Here is a 20,457-nt window from a genome sequence, read left to right on the forward strand (position 1 = left end):
GAAAAACTTGGTCTTCCTCAATTTTGTGTTCTTGGCATCTATGTTGAAAATGTATTGATTGTACATGTGCGGATTTATTTATGGGCCCTCTATTGTATTCTGTTGATCTATGTGTTTATGCCAGTAGCATGGTGTCCTGATTACCATAGCTTTATAGTTAGCCATTTTGAGATCAGGTAGTATGATACTGTTACCAATGGTGAATCCATATGGGTCTACAGCAACCTCAATGCTTGCCTCCTCCAAAGAAAGAATTCAGCTAAGGGGCATAAGGTAGAAGGAGAGTCTCAGGCAAGTTTTAGAGTAGAAATGAAAGTTTATTAAAAAGCTTTAGAGCAGGAATGGAAGGAAATAAAGTACACTTGGAAGAGGGCCAAGCAGGTGACTTGAGAGATCAAGTGTGCGGTTTGACCTTGTGACTTTGTGTTTAATATGTTGGCATACTTCCAGGGTTTTGCACTACTTCTCCCATGATTCTTCCCTTGGGGCAGGCTGTTCACATGTGAAGTGGCCTGCTAGCACTGGGAAGGGGAGCATGCACAGTGTGGTTTCTGGAGTTGTACGTGTGCTTACTTGAGGCATTCTTCCCTTACCAGTCTAGCATTCTAGAGGAAGGTCATATACCAGTTAAACTCCACCATTTTTCCCCTTAATGAACATGTTTGAGCCCACTCACCCAACTCCGGAGGTCTCATTGGGAAGCAGCTGACCACCAGTTTCAGGTCCTTCCCATTTATTGGGAGACGCCCCTTCCCTGGCAACAGCTATGACCAAGTATTATTTTAGAGAGAGAGTTAACAATTTCCTGGCCATCACCTGATGGTCACCTGGCATTCCTGCCATGTGTGATGGGGGGTAGCCCTCTACTGCCCTGCTTATGCCTGACTAGCTACCTATTTTAATAATACCTCTTGCTTTTCTATCTTTGCTCGAGATTGTGTTGGCAATTCAGAGTCTTTGATGATTCCCTACAAATTTTAGGATTTTTTTTCTATTTATGTGAAAAAAAACGACGTTGGAATTTTGACAGGGATTGTATTGAATCTGTAGATCACTTTGGGTAGATGGACATTTTTATGGCATTGACATACATTTCCTCTCTACTTCATTGAGAGTTTTTATTATGAAAAGATATTTGAGTTTGTCATTATTTTTTCTGCATCTATTATGATGATCATATGATTTTTATTCTTCATTCTGTCATATGGTGTGTCACATTTATTGACTTGAATATGTTGAATCATCTTTGCATCCCAGGAATAAATCACACTTAATCATGAGGAATGATCCTTTCAAATGTGCAGTTGAATTTGGTTCACTAGAATTTTTTGGAGGATTTTGCATCTAAGATCACCAGGGACATTGGCCTGTCATTTTATTTTCTTGTAATGTCCTTGTCTGGCTTGGCTATCAAGGTAATGTTGGCCTCATAAAATGAGTTTGGAAGTATCCTCTTTCCTTCCATTTTTTTCATAGAGTAAGAAGAATTTGTTTTAGTTCTTTAAATGTCTGAGAGAATTCATTAGTAAAGCCATCAGGTCCTAGGCTTTTCATGATGGAAGATATTTTTTTACTGATTCAGTCTCTTAGTTGTTACTTGTCTGTTTAGATTTTCTAGTTCTTTATGACTCAGTCCTGGTAAGTTGTACGCTTATAGGAATTTATCTATTTCTTCTAGGTTATCCAATTTGTTGGCATATAATTATTCGTAGTATTCTCTGTGATCCTTTGTATTTCTCTGGTACGGTTTGTAATGTTACCTCTTTTACTTCTAATTTTATTTATTTGAGTCCTCTTTCTTTTTTTCTTAGTTACTTTAGCTAAAAGTTTGTTAATCAAGTTTATCTTTTTGAAAAATAAATTTAGTTTCATTATTTTTTAACAAAAAGTTGAATTCTTAGTTTTATTGATCTTTTCTGGGACCTGAGGCTTGAGCGTGAAGCCTGGGTCCACTGAGGTGGGCCTGGAGCTTGAGTCTGCTCTGACAAACCTGGATCCCAAATCTGCAGCAGTCAGCCTGGCACCAGAGTCCACTGGGGTAAACCTGTTCACTGGGTTCATGGAGGTGGGCCTGGAGTCGGACCTAGAGCACTGACCTGACACTGGAGCAGACCTTGAGCCTGAGTCTTTAGGAACTGGCCAGAGACTTGGATGGGCCTACAAACAGGTCCACAAGAATAGGCTTGGAGCCTGAGTCCATGGGGGCAAGCCTGGGTCCACTGGAGCCTGGGGCTTTGCTCACCAGCCTGGAGCACGGGGCTGACCTGGTACTAAGGCATGAGTACAGGCCTGGGTCCTAGAACCATATGGCCAGCCCACAACCTGAGTCTGCAGGGGTGGTCCTAGAGCCGAGATCACAGGAACTAGTCCAGTGCTAGGGTCTATTGGGATGGGCCTGGAATCTCAGTCCACTAGAGTAGGCCAGGACCTTGTGTCTGTTGGAACATGAGGCCTCAGGGACTTGCCTAAAACCTGGTGCCACAGGGGATGACCTGGCACCAAGCGAATTTGGAACCTGTGTCCAAAGGGGCCAGCCTAGAGGCTGGGTCTATGGATAGTAACAGCCGCTGGGGCAGGCCTGGAGGATAGGTTGTGCACTTGCCAGTGAGTCTGAGGCTACAAAGGCTTACCTGGTATTAAGGCATACTGAGTCCTGAGTCAGCAGTGGCCATTCTGCAGCTGGAGAGCCTGGGTGCTAGCCTGGCAATGAGGAGGGCCTGGAAGCTGGATCTGTCTGTGCCAGCCTAAAATCTGGGATCTGAGAACTGTCCTAGCACTGGGGAAGGATCTAGAGGCTGAGTCTGCCAGGGCAGACCCGAAGTCAGGGGCCACGGGGACCAGCTTGGTGCTAGAGGTGCCTGGAGCGTGGGACCACTGAGGTGAGCCTGGCAGTGAGGTGGGCCTAGATCCTGAGTTTGCAGGGGCTGCCGTGGCATTGGGGCAGGCCTGGAGGGGTGCTCTGCAGATACCAGCCTGTGTCTTCTTACTTCCAAGCTACATTAAGGTGCTATACTCTCTCACCTGGTTTTCCTGGCTCTTGTGAAGGTATTCTCATGTATGGGTAGTTGTTAAAATCAGTGTTTCTGTGAGGGATGAGTACTGGAAAGTCCTATTCTACCATCTTGCTGATGTCACTCTGTGTTAACTTTAAAATGAATTGAGGAAGTCCAGCTGTAGACAAGATCAACATGGAAAAGAATCACTGACATTCCTATTCACCAGCAATAACCAATTAGAAAAACAAAGAATAAATTTTATTCACAAGAGCAACAAAAACTATTTTAATAGTGTGTGTGTGTGTGTGTCTGTGTGTGTGTCTGTGTGTGTTTTATTATACTTTAACTTCTGGGGTACATGTACAGGACATGCATGTTTGTTACATAGGTATACACGTGTCATGGTTATTTGCTGTATCTATCACCCCACCATCTGCATTAGGTATTTCTCCTAATGCTATCCCTTCACCCCCTGCTATCCTTCCCCTAGCCCCTCACCCCCTGACAGGCTCCAATGTGTGATGTTCCCCTCCTTGTGTCCATGTGTTCTCATTGTTCAACACCAACTTATGAGTGAGAACATGCAGTGTTTGGTTTTCTGTTCTTCTGTCAGTTTGCTGAGAATGATGGTTTCCAGCTTCATCCAGGTCCCTGCAAAGGACATGAACTCATCCTTTTTTATGGCTGCATAGTATTCCATGGCATATATGTGCCGTATTTTCTTGCCCATATCATTGATGGGCATTTGGGTTGGTTCCAAGTCTTTGCTATTGTGAACAGTGCCACAATAAACATACGTGTGCATGTGTCTTTATAATGGAATGATTTGTAATCCTTTGGGTATATACCCAGTAATGGGATTGCTGGGTCAAATGGTATTTCTATTTCTAGATCCTTGAGGAATCACCACACTGTTTTCTGCAATGGTTGAACTAATTTACACTCCTAACAACAGTGTAAAAGCATTCCTATTTCTCCATGTCCTCTCCAGCATCTGTTGCCTCCTGATTTTTTAATGATTGCCATTCTAACTGGTGTGAGATGGTATCTCCATGTGGTTTTGATTAGCATTTCTCTAATGACCAGTGATGAAGAGCTTCTTTTCATTTGTTTGTTGGCTATGCATAAATGTCTTCTTTTGAAAAGTATCTGTTCGTATCCTTTGCCTACTTATTGATGGGATTGTTTGGTTTTTTCTTGTAAATTTGTTTCAGTTCATTGTAGATTCTGGATATTAGCCCTTTGTCTGATGGATAAATTGCAAATGTTTTTTTTCGTTCTGTTGGTTGCCAGTTCACTCTAATTATAGTTTCTTTTGCTATCTAGAAGCTCTTTAGTTTAGTTAGATCCTGTTTGTCTATTTTGGCTTTTGTTGCCATTGCTTTTGGTGTTTTAGACATGAAGTCCTTGCCCATGCCTATATCGTGAATGGTATTGCCTAGGTTTTCTTCTAGGGTTTTTATGGTGTTAGGTCTTACATTTGAGTCGTTAATCCATCTTGAGTTAATTTTTGTATAAGGTGTAAGGAAGAGATCCAGTTTGAGCTTTCTGCTTATGGCTAGCCAGTTTTTTCCCAGCACCATTTATTAAATAGGGAATGCTTTCCCATTGCTTGTTTTTGTCAGGTTTGTCAAAGATCAGATGGTTGTGGATGTGTGGTGTTACTTCTGAGGCCTCTATTCTGTTCCATTGGTCTATATGTCTATATTTCTGTTTTGATACCAGCACCATGCTGTTTTGATTACTGTAGCCTTGTAGTATAGTTTGAAGTCAGGTAGCATGATGCCTCCAGCTGTGTGTGTGTATGTGTGTGTGTGTGTGTGTGTGTGTGTGTGTGTGTGTGTTTTACTTTCGATTGTCTTGGCTATGTGGGCTCTTTTTTGCTTTCATATGAAATTTAAGGGAGTTTTTTCCAATTCTGTGAAGAAAGTCAATGGTAGCTTGATGGGGATAGCATTGAATCTATAAATTACTTTGGGTTGTAAGGCCATTTTCCCAATATTGATTCTCGCTAACCATGAACATGGAATGTTTTTTCATCTGTTTATAACCTCTTTTATTTCCTTGAGCAGTTCTCCATGAAGAGGGCCTTCACATCCCTTGTTAGTTGTATTCCCAGGTACTTTGTTCTCTTTGTAGCAATTGTGAATGGGAGTTCACTCATGATTTGGCTCTCTGTTTGCCTGTTATTGGTGTATAGAAATGCTTGTGATTTTTGTTACATTGATTTTGTACCATGAGACTTTGCTGATTTTTGCTTATAAGCTTAAGGAGATTTTGGGCTGAGATGATGGGGTCTTCTAAATATACAATCATGTTGTCTGCAAAGAGACAATTTGACTTCCTCTTTACCTGATTTAATACCGTTTATTTATTTTCCTTGCCTAATTGCCCTGGCCAGAACTTCCAATACAATGTTAAATAGGAGTGGTGAGAGAGAGCATCCTTGTCTTGTGCTGGTTTTCAAAGGGAATGCTTCCAGTTTTTGCCAATTCAGTATGATTATTGAGATAATCATGTGGTTTTTGTCTTTGATTCTGTTTTTGTGATGGATTCCATTTCTAGATTTGTGTATGTTGAACCAGCCTTGCATCCCAGGGATGAAGCCCACTTGATCATGATGGATAAGCTTTTTGATGTGCTATTGGATTTGGTTTGCCAGCATGTTATTGAGGTATTTTGTATGAATGTTTATCTTGGATAATGGCCTGAAATTTTCTTTTTTTAGTTGTACTGCAATAAACACACATGTGCATGTGTCTTTATGATAGAATCATTTATAATTCTTTGGGTATATACTCAAAAGGTATATACACAAAGGTTTTGGTATCAGGACAATGTTGATCTCATAAAATGAGTTGGGAACGATTCCCTCTTTTTGTATTGTTTGGAATAGTTTCAGAAGGAATGGTAGCAGCTCCTCTTTGTACCTCTGGTAGAATTTAGCTGTGAACCCATCTGGTCCCGGACTTTTTTTTTTTGGTTGGTGGGCTATTAATTGCTGCCTCAACTTCAGACCTTGTTGCCGGTCTACTCAGGGATTCAGCTTCTTCCTGGTTTAGTCTTGTAAGGGTGTAAGTATCCAGAAATTTATCCATTTCTTCTACATTTACTGGTTTATTTACATAGAGGTGTTTTTAGTAATCTCTGATGGTAGTTTGTGTGGGATTGATGGTGATATCCCCTTTATCATTTTTTATTGCATCTATTTGAGTCTTCTCTCTTCTCTTTTTTAATAGTCTGGTTAGCGGTCTATCTATTTTGTTGATCTTTTCAAAAAACTAGCTACTGGATTTATTGATTTTTTGAAGGAATTTTTGTGTCTCTAACTCCTTCAGTTCTGCTCTGATTGTAGTTATTTCTTGTCTTCTGCTAACTTTTGAATTTGTTTAATCTTGCTCCTCTAGTTCTTTTAATCATGGCATTAGGGTATGGATTTTAGAACCTTCCTCACTTCTTCTGTGGGCATTTAGTGCTATAAATTTTCCTCTAGACACTGCTTTACATGTGTCCCAAAGATTCTGGTACATTGTGTCTTTGTTCTCATTGGTTTCAAAGAACATCTTTATTTCTGCCTTCATTTCTTTATTTATCCAGTAGTCATTCAGAAGCAGGTTGTTCAGTTTCCATGTAGTTGTGCGGATTTAAGTGAGTTTCTTAATCTTGAGTTCAAATTTGATTGCACTGTGTTCTGAGAGACTTACGATTTCTGTTCTTTTGCATTTACTGAGGAGTGTTTTACTTCCAATTACGTGGTCAAATTTAGAATAAGTTTGATGTAGTGCTGAGAAGAATGTATATGCTGTGGATTTAAGGTGGAGAGTTCTGTGGATGTCTATTAGGTCTGCTTGGTCCAAATCTGAGTTCAAGTCCTGGATATCCTTGTTGATTTTCAGTCTTGTTGATCTGTCTAATATCGACAATGGGGTGTTAAAGTCTCCCACTATTATTGTGTGGGAGTCTAAGTCTCTTTGTAGGTCATTAAGAAGTTACTTTATGTATCTCAGTGCTCCTGTGTTGGGGGCATATATATTTAAGATCGTTAGCTCTTCTTGTTGCATTGATCCCTTTACCATTATATAATGCCCCTCTTTGTCTCTTTTGATCTTTGTTGGTTTAAAGTCTGTTTTATCAGAAACTAGGATTGCAACCCCTGCTTTTTTTTTCCTTTTTGCTCTCCATTTGCTTGATAAATGTTCCTCCATTCCTTTATTTTGAGCCTGTGTGTGTCTTTGCATGTGAGATGAGTCTTCTGAATACAGCACACTGATGGGTCTTAACTCTTTATCCAATTTGCCAGTTTGTGTCTTTTGATTGGGGCATTTAACCCATTTACATTTAACATTAATATTTTTATGTGTGAATTTGATCCTGCCATTTTGATGCTAGCTGGTTTTTTGCCCGTTAGTTAATGTAGTTTCTTCATAGCATCAATGGTCTTTACAATTTGGTATGTTTTTGTAGTGGCTGGCATTGGTTGTTCCTTTCCTTGTTTAGTGCTTCCTTGAGGAACTCTTGTAAGGCAGGCCTGGTGGTGATGAAATCTCTCAGCAGTCGCTTGTCCGTAAAGGATTTTATTTCTCCTTCACTTATGAAGCTTAGTTTGGCTGGATATGAAATTCTGGGTTGAAAATTCTTTCCTTTAAGGATGTTGAATATTGCCCCCACTCTCTTCTGGCTTGTAGGGTTTCTGCCAGGAGATCTACTGTGAGTCTGGTGGGCTTCCCTTTGTGGGTAACCTGTCCTTTCTCTCTGGCTGCCCTTGGTATTTTTTCCTTCATTTCAACCCTGGTGAATTTGACAATTATATACCTTGGGGTTGTTATTCTCAAGGAATATCTTTGTGGGGTTCTCTATATTTCCTGAATTTGAATGTTGGCCTGCCTTGCTAGGTTGGGCAAGTTCTCCTGGATAGTATCCTGAAGAATGTTTTCCAACTGGATTTCCTTCTCCCCATGACTTTCAGCTACACCGATCAAACGTAGATTTGGTCTTTTCACATAATCCCATATTTCTTGGAGGCTTTGTTCATTTATTTTCACTCTTTTTTTCTAATATTATCTTCTCACTTTATTTCATTGAGCTGATCTTCAGTTTCTGATATCCTCTCTTCCGTTTGATCTATTTGGCTATTGAAACTTATGTATGCTTCACAAAGTTCTCATGCTATGTTTTTCAGCTCCATCTAGTTGTTTATGTTCTTCTCTATGCTGGTTATTCTAGTTAGCATTTCATCTAACCCTCTTTCAAGGTTTTTATTCCCTTGTATTAGATTAGAACATGCTCCTTTAGCTCAGAGAAATTTATTATTACCCACCTTCTGAAGCCTGCTTCTGTCAATTCATCAAACTCATTCTCCATCCAGTTTTGTTCCCTTGCTGGTGAGGAGTTGTGATACTTTGAAGGAGAAGAGGCATTCTGGTTTTTGGTGATTTCAGCCTTTTTGCACTGGTTTCTTCCCATCTTTGTGGGTTTATCTACTTTTGGTCTTGAAGTTGGTGATTTTTGGTGGGGTCTCTGAGTGGACATCCTTTCTGTTGATGTCGAAGCTATTTCTTTTTGATTTTTAGTTTTCCTTCTAACAGTCAGACTCCTCTTCTGCAGGTCCCCTGGAATTTGCTGGAGGTCTACTCCAGATCCTGCTTGCCTGGGAATCACACATGAGGGCTGCAGAACAGCAAAGATTGCTGCCTGTTCCTTCTTCTGGTAACATCATATCAGAAGGGTACCCACCAGATGTCAGCCAGAGCTCTCCTATATGAGATATCTCCCAGTGAGACTACATGGGGGTCAGGTAGCCACATGAGGAGGCAGTGTGTCCCTTATCAGAGTTCAAGTGCTGTGCCAGGAGCTCTGTTGCTCCCCTCAGAGCAGCCAGGCAGGGACATATAAGTCTGCTGAAGCAGAACCCACAACTGCCCCTTTTTCCAGGTGTTCTGTCCCAGAAAGGTGGGGGCTTTATTTATAAGTCCCTGATGGGCTGCCACCTTTCTTCAGAAATGCACTGCCCAGCAAGAAGGGAGTCTAGTTGACAGTCTACCTGCAGAGGCCTTGCTGAGCTGCTGTGGGCCCCACGCAGGGGCTGTGTAAACTTCCCTGTGACTTTGTTTACACAGGCAAAATTAAAACTGCTTACTGGAGCTTTAGCAATGGCAGACACCCCTCCCTCCATGGAGCTCGAGCCTCCCAGGTCAAGCTCAAATTGCTTTCCTGGCTGCAAGAATTTCAAGCCAGTGGATCTTAGCTTGCTGGTTTGCTGGTCTTCATGGGGGTGGGACCTGCCAAGCCAGATCACTTGGCTCCCTGGCTTCAGCCCCCTTTTTCAGGGGAATGAGCGGTTCTGTCTTGCTGGTGTTCCAGGCGCCACTAGGGTATGAGAAAAACAAAAACTCCTGCGGCTAAAATGGCCACCCAGTTTTGGGCTAGAAACCCAGGATGCTGGTGTTTTAGGCACTGGAGGAAATCTCCTGGTCTGTGGGTTGTGAAGACTGTGGGAAAAGTGCAGTATCTGAGCCAGAGTGCCAGAGTGTCAGGAAACGTCTCTTATGGCTTCCCTTGGCTAGGAAAGGGAGTTCTCTAGCTCCTTGCACTTCACGGGTGAGATAACGCCCCACCCTGCTTTGGCATGCCCTTCTTGGGCTGCACCCACTGTCTAACCAGTCCCAGTAAGATGAACCTGCTACCTCAGTTGGAAATTCTGAGATCCCTTGCCTTCTGGATCACTGGGAACTGCGGACTGGAGCTGTTCCTATTTGGCCATCTTGGCATAACCCCGCAGTTTATCTTTTCTCTCTAGCTGCTATGAAAACATTCAGTGGTTTGCTGGTAAATGCTTAAGCAGTAGCTTTCTAGGAAAATAAAAGTATGTATATATGTACATAAGTTATAAATGTTTCTGATATAGAGTACATACAGCACAGAAGTTACGTGTAATAAAGCATATAATATTCTTTATGTAAATTTCATATGGCTACACATAAGTTACAAATAGCATTTTGATTTCGATAAATTGATTTTTGCTAAATTTTTGTATCCTTAGCCAACCTATGGTTACAATTCATAAACACATGTAGTTCTAATATGAATGTTGATTGATATTTGTATTTGTATTAACAAGTAAGACAAAAGTGAAACAAACAAAGGATATGTCTCACTCATTTTTCAATGACATGAGCAACTTTTTTGCTGAGTCAAGTAATAGGTTTGTATTACTGGAAGAACATTTCTTCAACTTTCTGTGCTAGTAACACTATAACAGCTAGTCTGCATTATTAACATGATCTCCATCACTGCCTTAAATCTAGATAATAAATAATCAGTCAATCCTGACTTGTAGCATTTGCTGATATCTGTAGTGTAAATACCACTACAATGGCTGATTTCAAGCTACCACGTGACAACACTGACCTTGGCAGTGCTCTGCAGTAGCACACCATTGTATAAAGTTGTCATAGCACCATTACAATTGACATAAATAAACTCCAGAGCATAGACAATAGTGAAATGTAACAAAATGCTTACAACGTGGTAAGTTTTGAGTCTTTATTGCCTTTATCTTTAATATCCTGCTTAATTATGAATTTATATCATTTTTAGATGATGGTCATGGTTAACAGTTGGCTCACAAAATTTCTAAAAATTTAACAATAAACTATTTTAAGTCAATATGAGCCAGGTCCAATATATCAATGTTATTTCCTGCTTTTGATTTATTGATCTTCCTTAATGTTAGGATGAATGTCTTTCTTTAACTCTGGAAATGTCTCAGCCATTATCTGATCAAATACTGCCTTTTCAAAAATTCAATTCAATTTTCAAGAAGTCTTTCAAATTCACCTTGCCATTTTTGATGATCTTTTCTTTCTTATGTGTTTGATACTTATTTTTATTTATTTAAGCATGCTTTAAAACTTATTTTATATTCTCTATTTGGTAATTATAATATCTATAGTCTTTGTAGATATAATTTCACAGTTTCTTCAGGTTCTTGCTCAAAGTGATTTATTTCTGCATGTTTTGTGATTTTCATTTTTGAGCTTCTATCAAATCATAATGTTAATGGTGGAGGAATCCAGGTTCTTGACGTCTTGAATAAAAAATTAAACTAAAGACACAAACAAAGCAAGGAAAGAATAAAGGAATTTAATGAAAATGAAAGTACACACCACAGTGTGGGAGCGGTTCTGAGCATAGGACCTCAAAGGCCCCATTACAGAAATTTTGGGAGTTTAAATATCCTCTAGAGGATTCCATTGTTTATTTGGGGTACACTCTATGAAAAGGATGAAGTAAAGAATTACAAAGTCATTTACTTGGCCTACGCCCTATGGAGAGGGTATTTCCTGTCACAGCTAAAGTGTGAATCAGCCTTATGTTCCCTGCCTCCAGACCCTATTATCCTGCCTCAATAAGTGCTTTAAAATAAAATGTAAAAGCAATCTGTATTTTGGCCACAAATCTATCTGAGGACAGGCTTGTGGTTAGGAGTGCTGAGACGAGACTTGCCCTCCATCATAGTACCTATTTCATCCATCATTTTTTGAATTATTTTGTCCCAGGAATGTTTCTCTGAACATCCAGTCTTCCACATTGCTAACAAACTATCTTTAGGACCTAAATGAAAGATGGAACTCATGTGGCGGATGGGAGACTGGGAGACCAGTTAGGAGGCTGTTACAATGGTCCAGGCAAAAGACAATGAAGACCTAAACCAAGGAAATTGCAAAACAGACCATGAGAGAAGCTGAACTGAGGAGAGATCTCTAAGGGATAATGGACAGGATTTAGTAGACAGAAACTGAGTGAGAAAGAGAGTCAAGGAGACTTTAAGGTTTCTAGTTCAGTATTTCGATTTGTCAGAGATACCACTTACAAAAGTCATGTTAACTATTCTCCAAAATGAACCTGAATAGTACCTATGTTTAATTTGCTTCGAAATCCTGTTAAATTTTTTTAAATGTGTTTACAGGCTTGGAAAGAAGAGCAAGATCGATTAGCAGAAGAGGGACGCTTAAAGGAAGAAAAGAAAGCAGAGAAGAAGAGCAAAGACGCTGGTAAAAAGAAAGGCAAGGATAAAGTAGAGGAAGAAGATATTAGGTCTTCAAAGAAAAAATCGTCTTACAAGGAGAAACCTAAAGAAGAACAAATCAAGATCCAAGAAGTAACAGAGGAATCCCTCCACCAACCAGAACCTGAGATAACTTACCCGGTAAAGTCTAGTTCTGTAGAACTTAGTCTCTTTGGGCTATTCCTAATTGTTTTGGGGGAAAACGGCTTCTGTAAGATTCCTTTGTTTTCACTACCACAATAGGCCTAGGGTATCAATGAGCTCAAACCTCGTATCAATGAGCTCAAACCTGTATTCTATCCCATGATGTCTAGAACTCTGTTTCTAGTCAATCAACAAGATGAAAAGACCCTCAGGCCAGCTTTTATTTGAGTGCCATGAACCTGGCTAAAGTCAGTAAAGATAGAAATTTCACACAAAAGCATCCTTTTAGGTATATATAAATAGGTGAACACAAAAGTTGGCTTTATCTGTCTCAGATGATGAGGCTTGCTGACTACATTTTGTCTCTGTAGGCAATCATGTTTCTGGCTCACATGCTTTTGTAAAACCTTCCCTTTGCCAGTTCTCCCTCAGCTAGCTGTTACGAGGAAAACCTCATGGGAAAAAAATGGAAAGAAATCTAACAGCCTTTGTGCTTTGCAGCCACTCCTCTAAACCAGTCGCTTTCAAATTTTAGCATGCGTCAAAATCCCCTGGACCTCTGTTAGCAACACTCAGTAAAAAATGTCTTCTACATTTGACTTCCTAAAAGGGAGGGTCCACTCTCCCCAGCATCAGTTCATTTGAAACAGAAAATTAACAATGAGTGAATGAGAACTTGAATTCTTCTTGAACTGCCTTGACCATAGTATGATGCTTCCATTTTCAATAGGTGATGAGAATATGCCAATGAAGAGAGTTGTAACACCACAGAAGTTTCTTAAAATAATATGAACACTGGCTTCTGAGTCTGCAAAGTGACAGACATATCACTTAGCAGAAATTAAACTTCCGGCAACTTTAGTTGGCTAACACTGATAAGTTGACTTTTGTCTATTACAGCTTCGACACTCAGAGCATAATATTTTCTCTTCTAGTTTCACGGATATAATATGGGAAATATACCCACTCAAATCTCGGGGTCAAATTACTACCTGTATCCTTCTGATGGAGGGCAGATTGAAGTGGAAAAGACGATGTTTGAAAAAGGTACACTTTGAAAGTAACTGGATAATGACTGGAAAGATAGTAATGTGTTTCAGATAACCAGGGGCCCTCTACTCTTGAGATTGTTAGGTGAGGGTGTTATTGTGTCCCTCACAATAGTTTAGGTGCCACAGTCAGCATTTTCAGACTTCACATTTTCTGCTATTATAACTGACTCTATAAGGCATAGGCCTGTCAAGAGTTTAGCTGGTACATGCTGATATGACTATTCCAGTTGTTAAAATATTAAAATACTCTCATACAATTATTAAATAGTATAATAGTAACTGCAATAAGCAATTAAGTAATAATACTCATTACAATATATGTCATACCAGAAACCAAACACATTCTGTGAGTTTACTTCATTTTTCTGGCGTGGCTCTGAAGCACAGAGCTTGGGGTGTGCTCCCAATATCCACCTATTTCGCTCTTACTAAGATTTACATATGCATAAAATGCATATAAGTTTCAGGTGGTTCGTAGTGAATTCAGTATTTTCTCCTAGTCCTGTCAATTTTAAGGGATGATAGATCAACCAAAATTGAAATTGAAAAGAAAAAGCCAGATTTATTTTTTTTTAAAGAGAAAACAGAAGAAAAATGAGTCTGAACACTAAAACAGAGAAGGGGTTGTTGGAAAAATTCTTATTAACTACCATAATAATAACAATAATAGCTACTATAACTAACACAGAATCTGTATAAGTTGTAAAACCCTTTCACATCAATTATATCATTTTATGAATTATAACATTGATTATAGGTATACGTTGCCTCAGCCAGTTCATTTTCTCTTCTGAAATTGGTTTGAAATGTGATTAGCAGGCCTGCCAACATCTCCTTGGTCCACCTACCATTCACGCCTAGAATTCCACCATTACTTTATTTCCTCAGGCATTCTTTTATGGAGATGTTGACATCTCTAGGCATTTCCCTTCCCTGGTGTATATTCTATGCTGCTTTTTAAACTTTTGTTTCAGGGCTCATATTCAGGTTGGTTCTACAGGTAAATTGCATATTGCAGGGGTTTGGCATGCATACTATTTCGTTACTTAGGTAATCAACCGAATACTCGACAGGTAGTTTTTGGTCCTCACCCCCATTTCACCCTGAAGTAGCCCTGGCGTCTATTGTCACCTTCTTTGCATTCATGCATCCTCAATGTTTAGCTGCCATTGATAAGTGAGAACATGCAGTGTTTGGTTTTCTGTTCCTGTGTCAGTTTCTATGCAGCATTGTGTAAACGTCTTGTCAAGGAGCTTAATGCGGCATCCTGATCAGCCCATCTTCTATCCTGTGGCTCCTCCTCAGGTCCAACTTTTATCAAAGTGAGAGTGCTAAAGGACAGGCACAATTTTGTAATTCACTTAAGTGACCCTAAGGAAATTGTGAAAAAGGAAGAGAAAGAGCATTATTATTTAGAAGAGAACGAAGGAGATGAGGAACAAAATCTTGAAGCAGGTAAGCAGGGGCATCTTTGTGCCAGTAGATCTTAATGCTTAAGCAATGTGCCGAACCCATCTACCTGGCAGGAATACACGTGGACTCCTTGTACTTAGCACATGGCATTTTCCCATATGGTAACTAAGGTGTTTTACCATCCTGTAATGTAATATGTTATTATACACATAGTTCATCATAGTGGGCTGCTTACTTGATTTTTTTTCCTCCAGGCACCCAGCTTTTGATTCCAGTTGATACAGAGTCTACCCAGACTGGTCACCTTTATGGAGCAACACTGAGTCTCTCATATCTATTCTGCCCTTAATTTTGGTTTATGCACTTATACCAATCACATTCTCTAGGATGCAGGTCGTTTTGCAGTGTTTCCTACCATAGTATAGCTTCTTTTCAATATTTGCTGCAATGATGGGCTTTCTTCCTGTGCTCTATCACTTAATCCTCTGTAGCACCAAATATATTAGGTTGCAAAGACAAGGAATAACCATACATTTGACCATATGTTTACCTGCTTGGAGATGAGAGCTACAAATAGATGTCCATTGATAAAACACCATGAAACTTCATGATAACACCATTGTGCCAGGTAACATCATTAAGAGAAATTAATTTCCTCTTCCTTGCCCAATATGGTATTGATTATACCTGCAAAAGAAAATGAGTTACTAGCCAGGCATGGTGGCTCACACCTGTAATCCAGCACTTCGGGAGGCTGAGACAGGCAGATCATGAGGTCAGGAGATCAAAACCATCCTGGCTAACACGGTGAAACCCTGTCTCTACTTAAAAAAAAAAAAAATTAGCCAGGCATGGTGGCACGTGCCTGTAGTCCCAGCTACTCAGGAGGCTGAGGCAGGAGAGTCACCTGAACCCGGGAGGCTGAGGTTGCAGTGAGCCGAGATCACGTCACTGCACTCCAACCTGGGTGACAAGAACAAAACTCTGTCTCAAAAAAAGAAAAGAATATAGAAGAAAAGGATTTACTAGAAATATTCAACTCAAATTAGTGATATGAGGGCCAGGCACAGTAGCTCATGCCTGTAATCCTAGCACTTTGGGAGGCGGAAGTGGGCTTATCACTTGAGCTCAGGAGTTCAAGACCAGCCTGGCCAACCTGGTGAAACTCCATCTCTACTAAAAATACAAAAATGAGTCTGATGTAGTGGCGAACACCTGTAATTCCAGCTATTTGGGAGGCTCAGGCATAAGAATTGCTTGAACCTCAGAGGCAGAGGTTGCAGAGCCAAGATTGCACCACTGCATTCCAGTCTGGGTAATTGAGAGAGATTCTGTCTCAAAAAAAGAAAGAAAGAAATGAAAATTAATGATAGCCAGTAACTAAATTTCATATATGAGGTTAGTTGGTGACACTTATTAAACCCACGGGAAGAACACAGGTTTTTTTTCTCTGATTCTCTTTGCTGGAGAAAGAACAGAATGTTTGACCAGTGTGAATGTGCCCAAAAACTTAACACAGAAATTTTAAAATGAATTTTCTTTATTTTACCTAATATAAAAAGATGTGGATTATTATTAAAAAGTAGGAAATATGGAAATACTTAAAGAAGATAACTGTTGCCTATAATTCTACCACCCCAATGATAACCACTGCTAATAATGTATTTCTTTCTTTATCCTCATGAGTATTTTCATATTCATTAAATATCTTTGAAAGCAAGATCTTTTTGATGATTTAATATTTCGTTGATATATAATTATAGTTTACTTATTTTCATGTTTTACATATTTAGGTGATTTCCACCAAAATAAATAAATATATTTAGTCATATGTATATAATTTTATATAAGCATACCTATCTTAATGTATGTTTATATTATATCCTTATTCATGTATATCTATATTATATATTTACATATAAACATTCATATATTCATTCGTATATTTTTTATTATTTTTTAAATTGCATTTTTGGTTTTGGGGTACACATGAAGAACATGCAAGATTGTTGCATAGGTACACACATGGCAGCATGATTTGCTGCCTTCCTCCCCTTCACCTATATCTGGCATTTCTCCCCATGCTATCTCTCCCCAACTCCTCACCCCCCACTGTCCCTCCCCTATTTCCCCCCAGCAGACCCCAGTGTGTGATGTTCTACAATTTTTTTATTTTTTACATTATTAGCTAAAGTCCCCTTTTCAGCCCTAACATTAAACCTTCCATTTTCATTTCAGCTTTAATTATCCCTGGAGTCTGCATACTTTGGCCCAAATTTGCCCCACAATCTGTTTTTGTATGGCCCATGAACTAAGAATTGTTTTTGCATGGTTCAAAAAAACAAAAGCAAAGAAGAAAATGTCACAAACACTTTATACGTGACCTACAAAACCTAAAACATTTACCATCAGGCCTTTTCAGAAAAAGTTTGCTAATCTCTGATCTAGATGCATCTACAAAAGATTAACAGACAGAGAGAGAGAGATGAGGATGCAGAGAAGAACGGTCATCGCCCACCACTGCTGACTTGCTTCTTTTCCATTTCTGCCCTGGTTTATTTGTTTTTGTTTAGTTTTATTAAGTTTCTCTTCACGTGAGGTACACAATAGTATGCCCTCTCAATGTTTATGCATCTCTGCATATCTGGATGGACATCTTGGCTGGATACAGGATCCTTGGGTTGTCATCCTTTTCTCTTTGTGATAGTTGCCATTGCATCATCTTGTAATTTCCACATTAGAATTTGATGAGCCCTTGTAATCTAAGAATCGAGCTCCAGCTTTAGCTCAGGAAATTTTAATTTGGTTAATTTAATTTTTGTTCTACTTCATTTGTTTCTTTTTTCCTTCGGTAAAACCTGCAATTTGCGTACATTTATCCTCCAGATCTTTTATGTCTTTTGTTTTCTTCACGACTCTCTTCTGTTTCTTTAAATGTTTGCTCTGGATTTTTCTTTTTCCAGAAAAGTGATTTATTTAGGCGGAGAAAGAGAAAAAGATGAGAGAGAGAAAGCTTCCATGAAGATTGTGGAAAGGGACCCAAATATGGAATCCCGGAGAGGAAAGCAGCTTCCACACTGAGTGGAAGGAGACCCCAGAGGGGGAAATCCCTGCTCTGGATATTGTTTTGTTTTGTTTTGTTTTGTTTTATAGACAGGTTCCTGCTTTGTTGCAGAGGCTAGAGTGCAGTGGCCCAATTATAGCTCATTACAGCCTTGAACCCCTGGGCTCTAGGGATCCTTCCACCTCTGACTCTCAAGTAGCTGGAACTAAAGGCACATGCAATCATGCCTGGATAACTTTTGTATTTTTTTCTTTTTCGTCTGAGATGAAGTCTTGCTCTCTTACCCAGGCTAGAGTGCAGTGGCATGATCTTGGCTCACTGAAACCTTTACCTCCCGGTTCAAGCTATTCTCCTGCCTCAAGCAGCTGGGATAACAGGCACCTTCCACAATGACTGGCTAATTTTTGTATTTTTAGTAGAATCGGAGTGTCAACCATCTTGGCCAGGCTGGTCTCAAACTCCTGACCTTGTGATCCACCTGCCTCGGCCTCCCAGAATTTTGGAATTACAGGTGTGAGCCACCACAGCTGGCAACTTTTGTATTTTTTGTAGAGACAGATTTTACCATATTTCTTAGGCCTTTCTCAAACTCCTGGACTCAAGTAAAGTGCTAGAATTACAGGGGTGAGCCACTGTGCCTAGCCTGCTCTGTTTTGAAATAATTTTTTCACTTGATTTTCTAAGAAACTCATTTGAATTTCAAAAATGACCATTTTCTTCTTCAAGTCATGTATGGATTATGAATAGTTTGGTTGGGAAAGTATATTTTTAAATTCTAGAAAGTGTTTTTAGAATACACTTAATGCACCTAAAAAATTCAAGCATTTCGCTAACTCTTCTATAATTTATATTTTGCTGAGCATGTGTTCTGTTTAGTGTTTTCTTTTCTGATTCTCCTGTCTCTGTCCATTCCACTCCATTAAATGGCTTATTGCACATTCTTTTTCTCAAGTTTCTACCAAAACACCCTCTTATTAATAGTGCATGAAGATACCAATTTTCCTGAACCGGATAGCAAGCATTCTTTTTTTGGTAGACTTTATTTTTCATAGCAGTTTTAGGTTCATGACAGAATTAAACAGAAGTTGCAGAGATTTCCCAGTACCCTACTCCCACACATGTGCACAGCCTCCCCCACTATCAACATTCCTCATTTGTTACAGTCGATGAGCCTACATTACTATCTCATTATCAGTCAGAATCCATAGTTTATGCCACTCTTGGTGTTGTGCATTCTATGGATTTGAACAAAGGTATAATGGCATGTGTCTACTATTATAGTATCATACAGAGTAGTTTCTCTGCCCTAAAAATTTGTGCTCTTACTATTCATCTCTCCCTCCTTCCTAACCCCTGATAATCACCCATCTTTTTGCTGTATCTACAGTTTTGCTTTTTCCATAATATCATATACTTGGACTTATATACTACATAGCCTTTTCAGATTGATTTTTTTCATTAGTAATATGCATTTAAGTTTCCTTCATGACTTTTCTTGTCTTGATCATTTTTTTTTTTTTTTGAGCACTGAATAATGTTACATTGTCTGGAGTACCACAGTTTTATTTTCCACTCACCTACTGAAGGACATCTTGGTTGCCTCCAGCTTTTGACAACTGTGAATAAACATACTACAAACATTTGTGTACCAGTTTGTGTGTGGACATAAGTTTTCAACTCCCTTGGATAAATACCAAGGAGTGTGATTTTTGGATTACATGGTAAGAGTATGTTTATGTTGGAAGAATCCACTGAACTGTCTTCCACATTGGCTATACCAATTTGTATTCCCACCAGCAATGAATGAAAGTTCTTGTTGGTCTATATCTTCACCATTATTTGCTATTTCAGATTTTCTCCATTCTAAAAGGTGTCTAGTGGTATCTTGTTGTTATAATCTGCATTATCCAGATAATAAACAATATTGAGCATCTTTCCATATGCTTATATGCCATTTGTATATCTTCTTTGATGAGGTGTCTGTTGAAGTTCCTTGCCAATTTTTTAAATCAGGTTTTTTCTTTTCTGATTATTGAGCTTTAAGAATTCTTCATACATTTTGAGTAATAGTCATTTAACAGATATGTCTTTTGCAGACATGTTCTCCAATTCTGTGGCGTCTTTTTTCATTCTCTTAAGGCATTATCTTTTGTTCAGTTGTTCATTTGAATTTCCCAGTCTAGAAGTTATCTTTGAGTGATCTACATTATTTTAAATCAATATTGCTCCATCTTTATTATCTGATAATAAAGGAAATGGTGAACTGGAAATAAAACAACAGGCCAGAAAATTCACAAATTCTTTACATATACCTTCAGATGTGTGTTTTCTACTCATGATAGCAAAGAAATGGAATCAACCTAGATGCTTATCAGTGGTGGACTGGATCAATGAAATGTACATACACACTGTGGAGTACTATGCAGCCACAAAAAACTAAAGCATGCCCTTGGCACCACATGGATGCAGTGGAGGCCATTATCCTAAGCAAATTAACACAGGAACAGAAAATCAAATGCTGCATTTTCTCACTAATAAGTAGAATCTACACACTGAGCACACATGGGCATAAAGATGGGAATGGTAGACAGTGAGGCCTACTTAAGAGGGGAGGGTGGAAGAGGGTAAGAATAAAAAAAACTACCTATCGGGTACTGGGCTCACTAACTGAGTGATGAAGTTTGTACACCAAACCCTAGTGACGTGGAATTTACTCATGTA

The 20,457-nt window shown here is 39.2% G+C and overlaps 1 protein-coding gene across 6 annotated transcripts in view; it reads left to right on the top strand.

Annotated features, from left to right (window-relative positions):
* Positions 1-20,457, top strand: part of SPAG17 (sperm associated antigen 17) — a 250,275-nt gene that overhangs the window by 143,945 nt on the left and 85,873 nt on the right. For all 6 annotated transcript variants that reach the window (XM_003933530.4, XM_074381189.1, XM_074381188.1 and 3 more), the window contains 3 exons: positions 11,965-12,204; positions 13,143-13,254; positions 14,565-14,714. In XM_003933530.4, coding sequence (XP_003933579.2) covers positions 11,965-12,204; positions 13,143-13,254; positions 14,565-14,714 — 502 coding nt within the window. The remainder of the gene's footprint in view (positions 1-11,964; positions 12,205-13,142; positions 13,255-14,564; positions 14,715-20,457) is intronic.

Source organism: Saimiri boliviensis, chromosome 11, assembly GCF_048565385.1.
Source record: "Saimiri boliviensis isolate mSaiBol1 chromosome 11, mSaiBol1.pri, whole genome shotgun sequence".
Lineage (NCBI taxonomy): Eukaryota > Metazoa > Chordata > Mammalia > Primates > Cebidae > Saimiri > Saimiri boliviensis.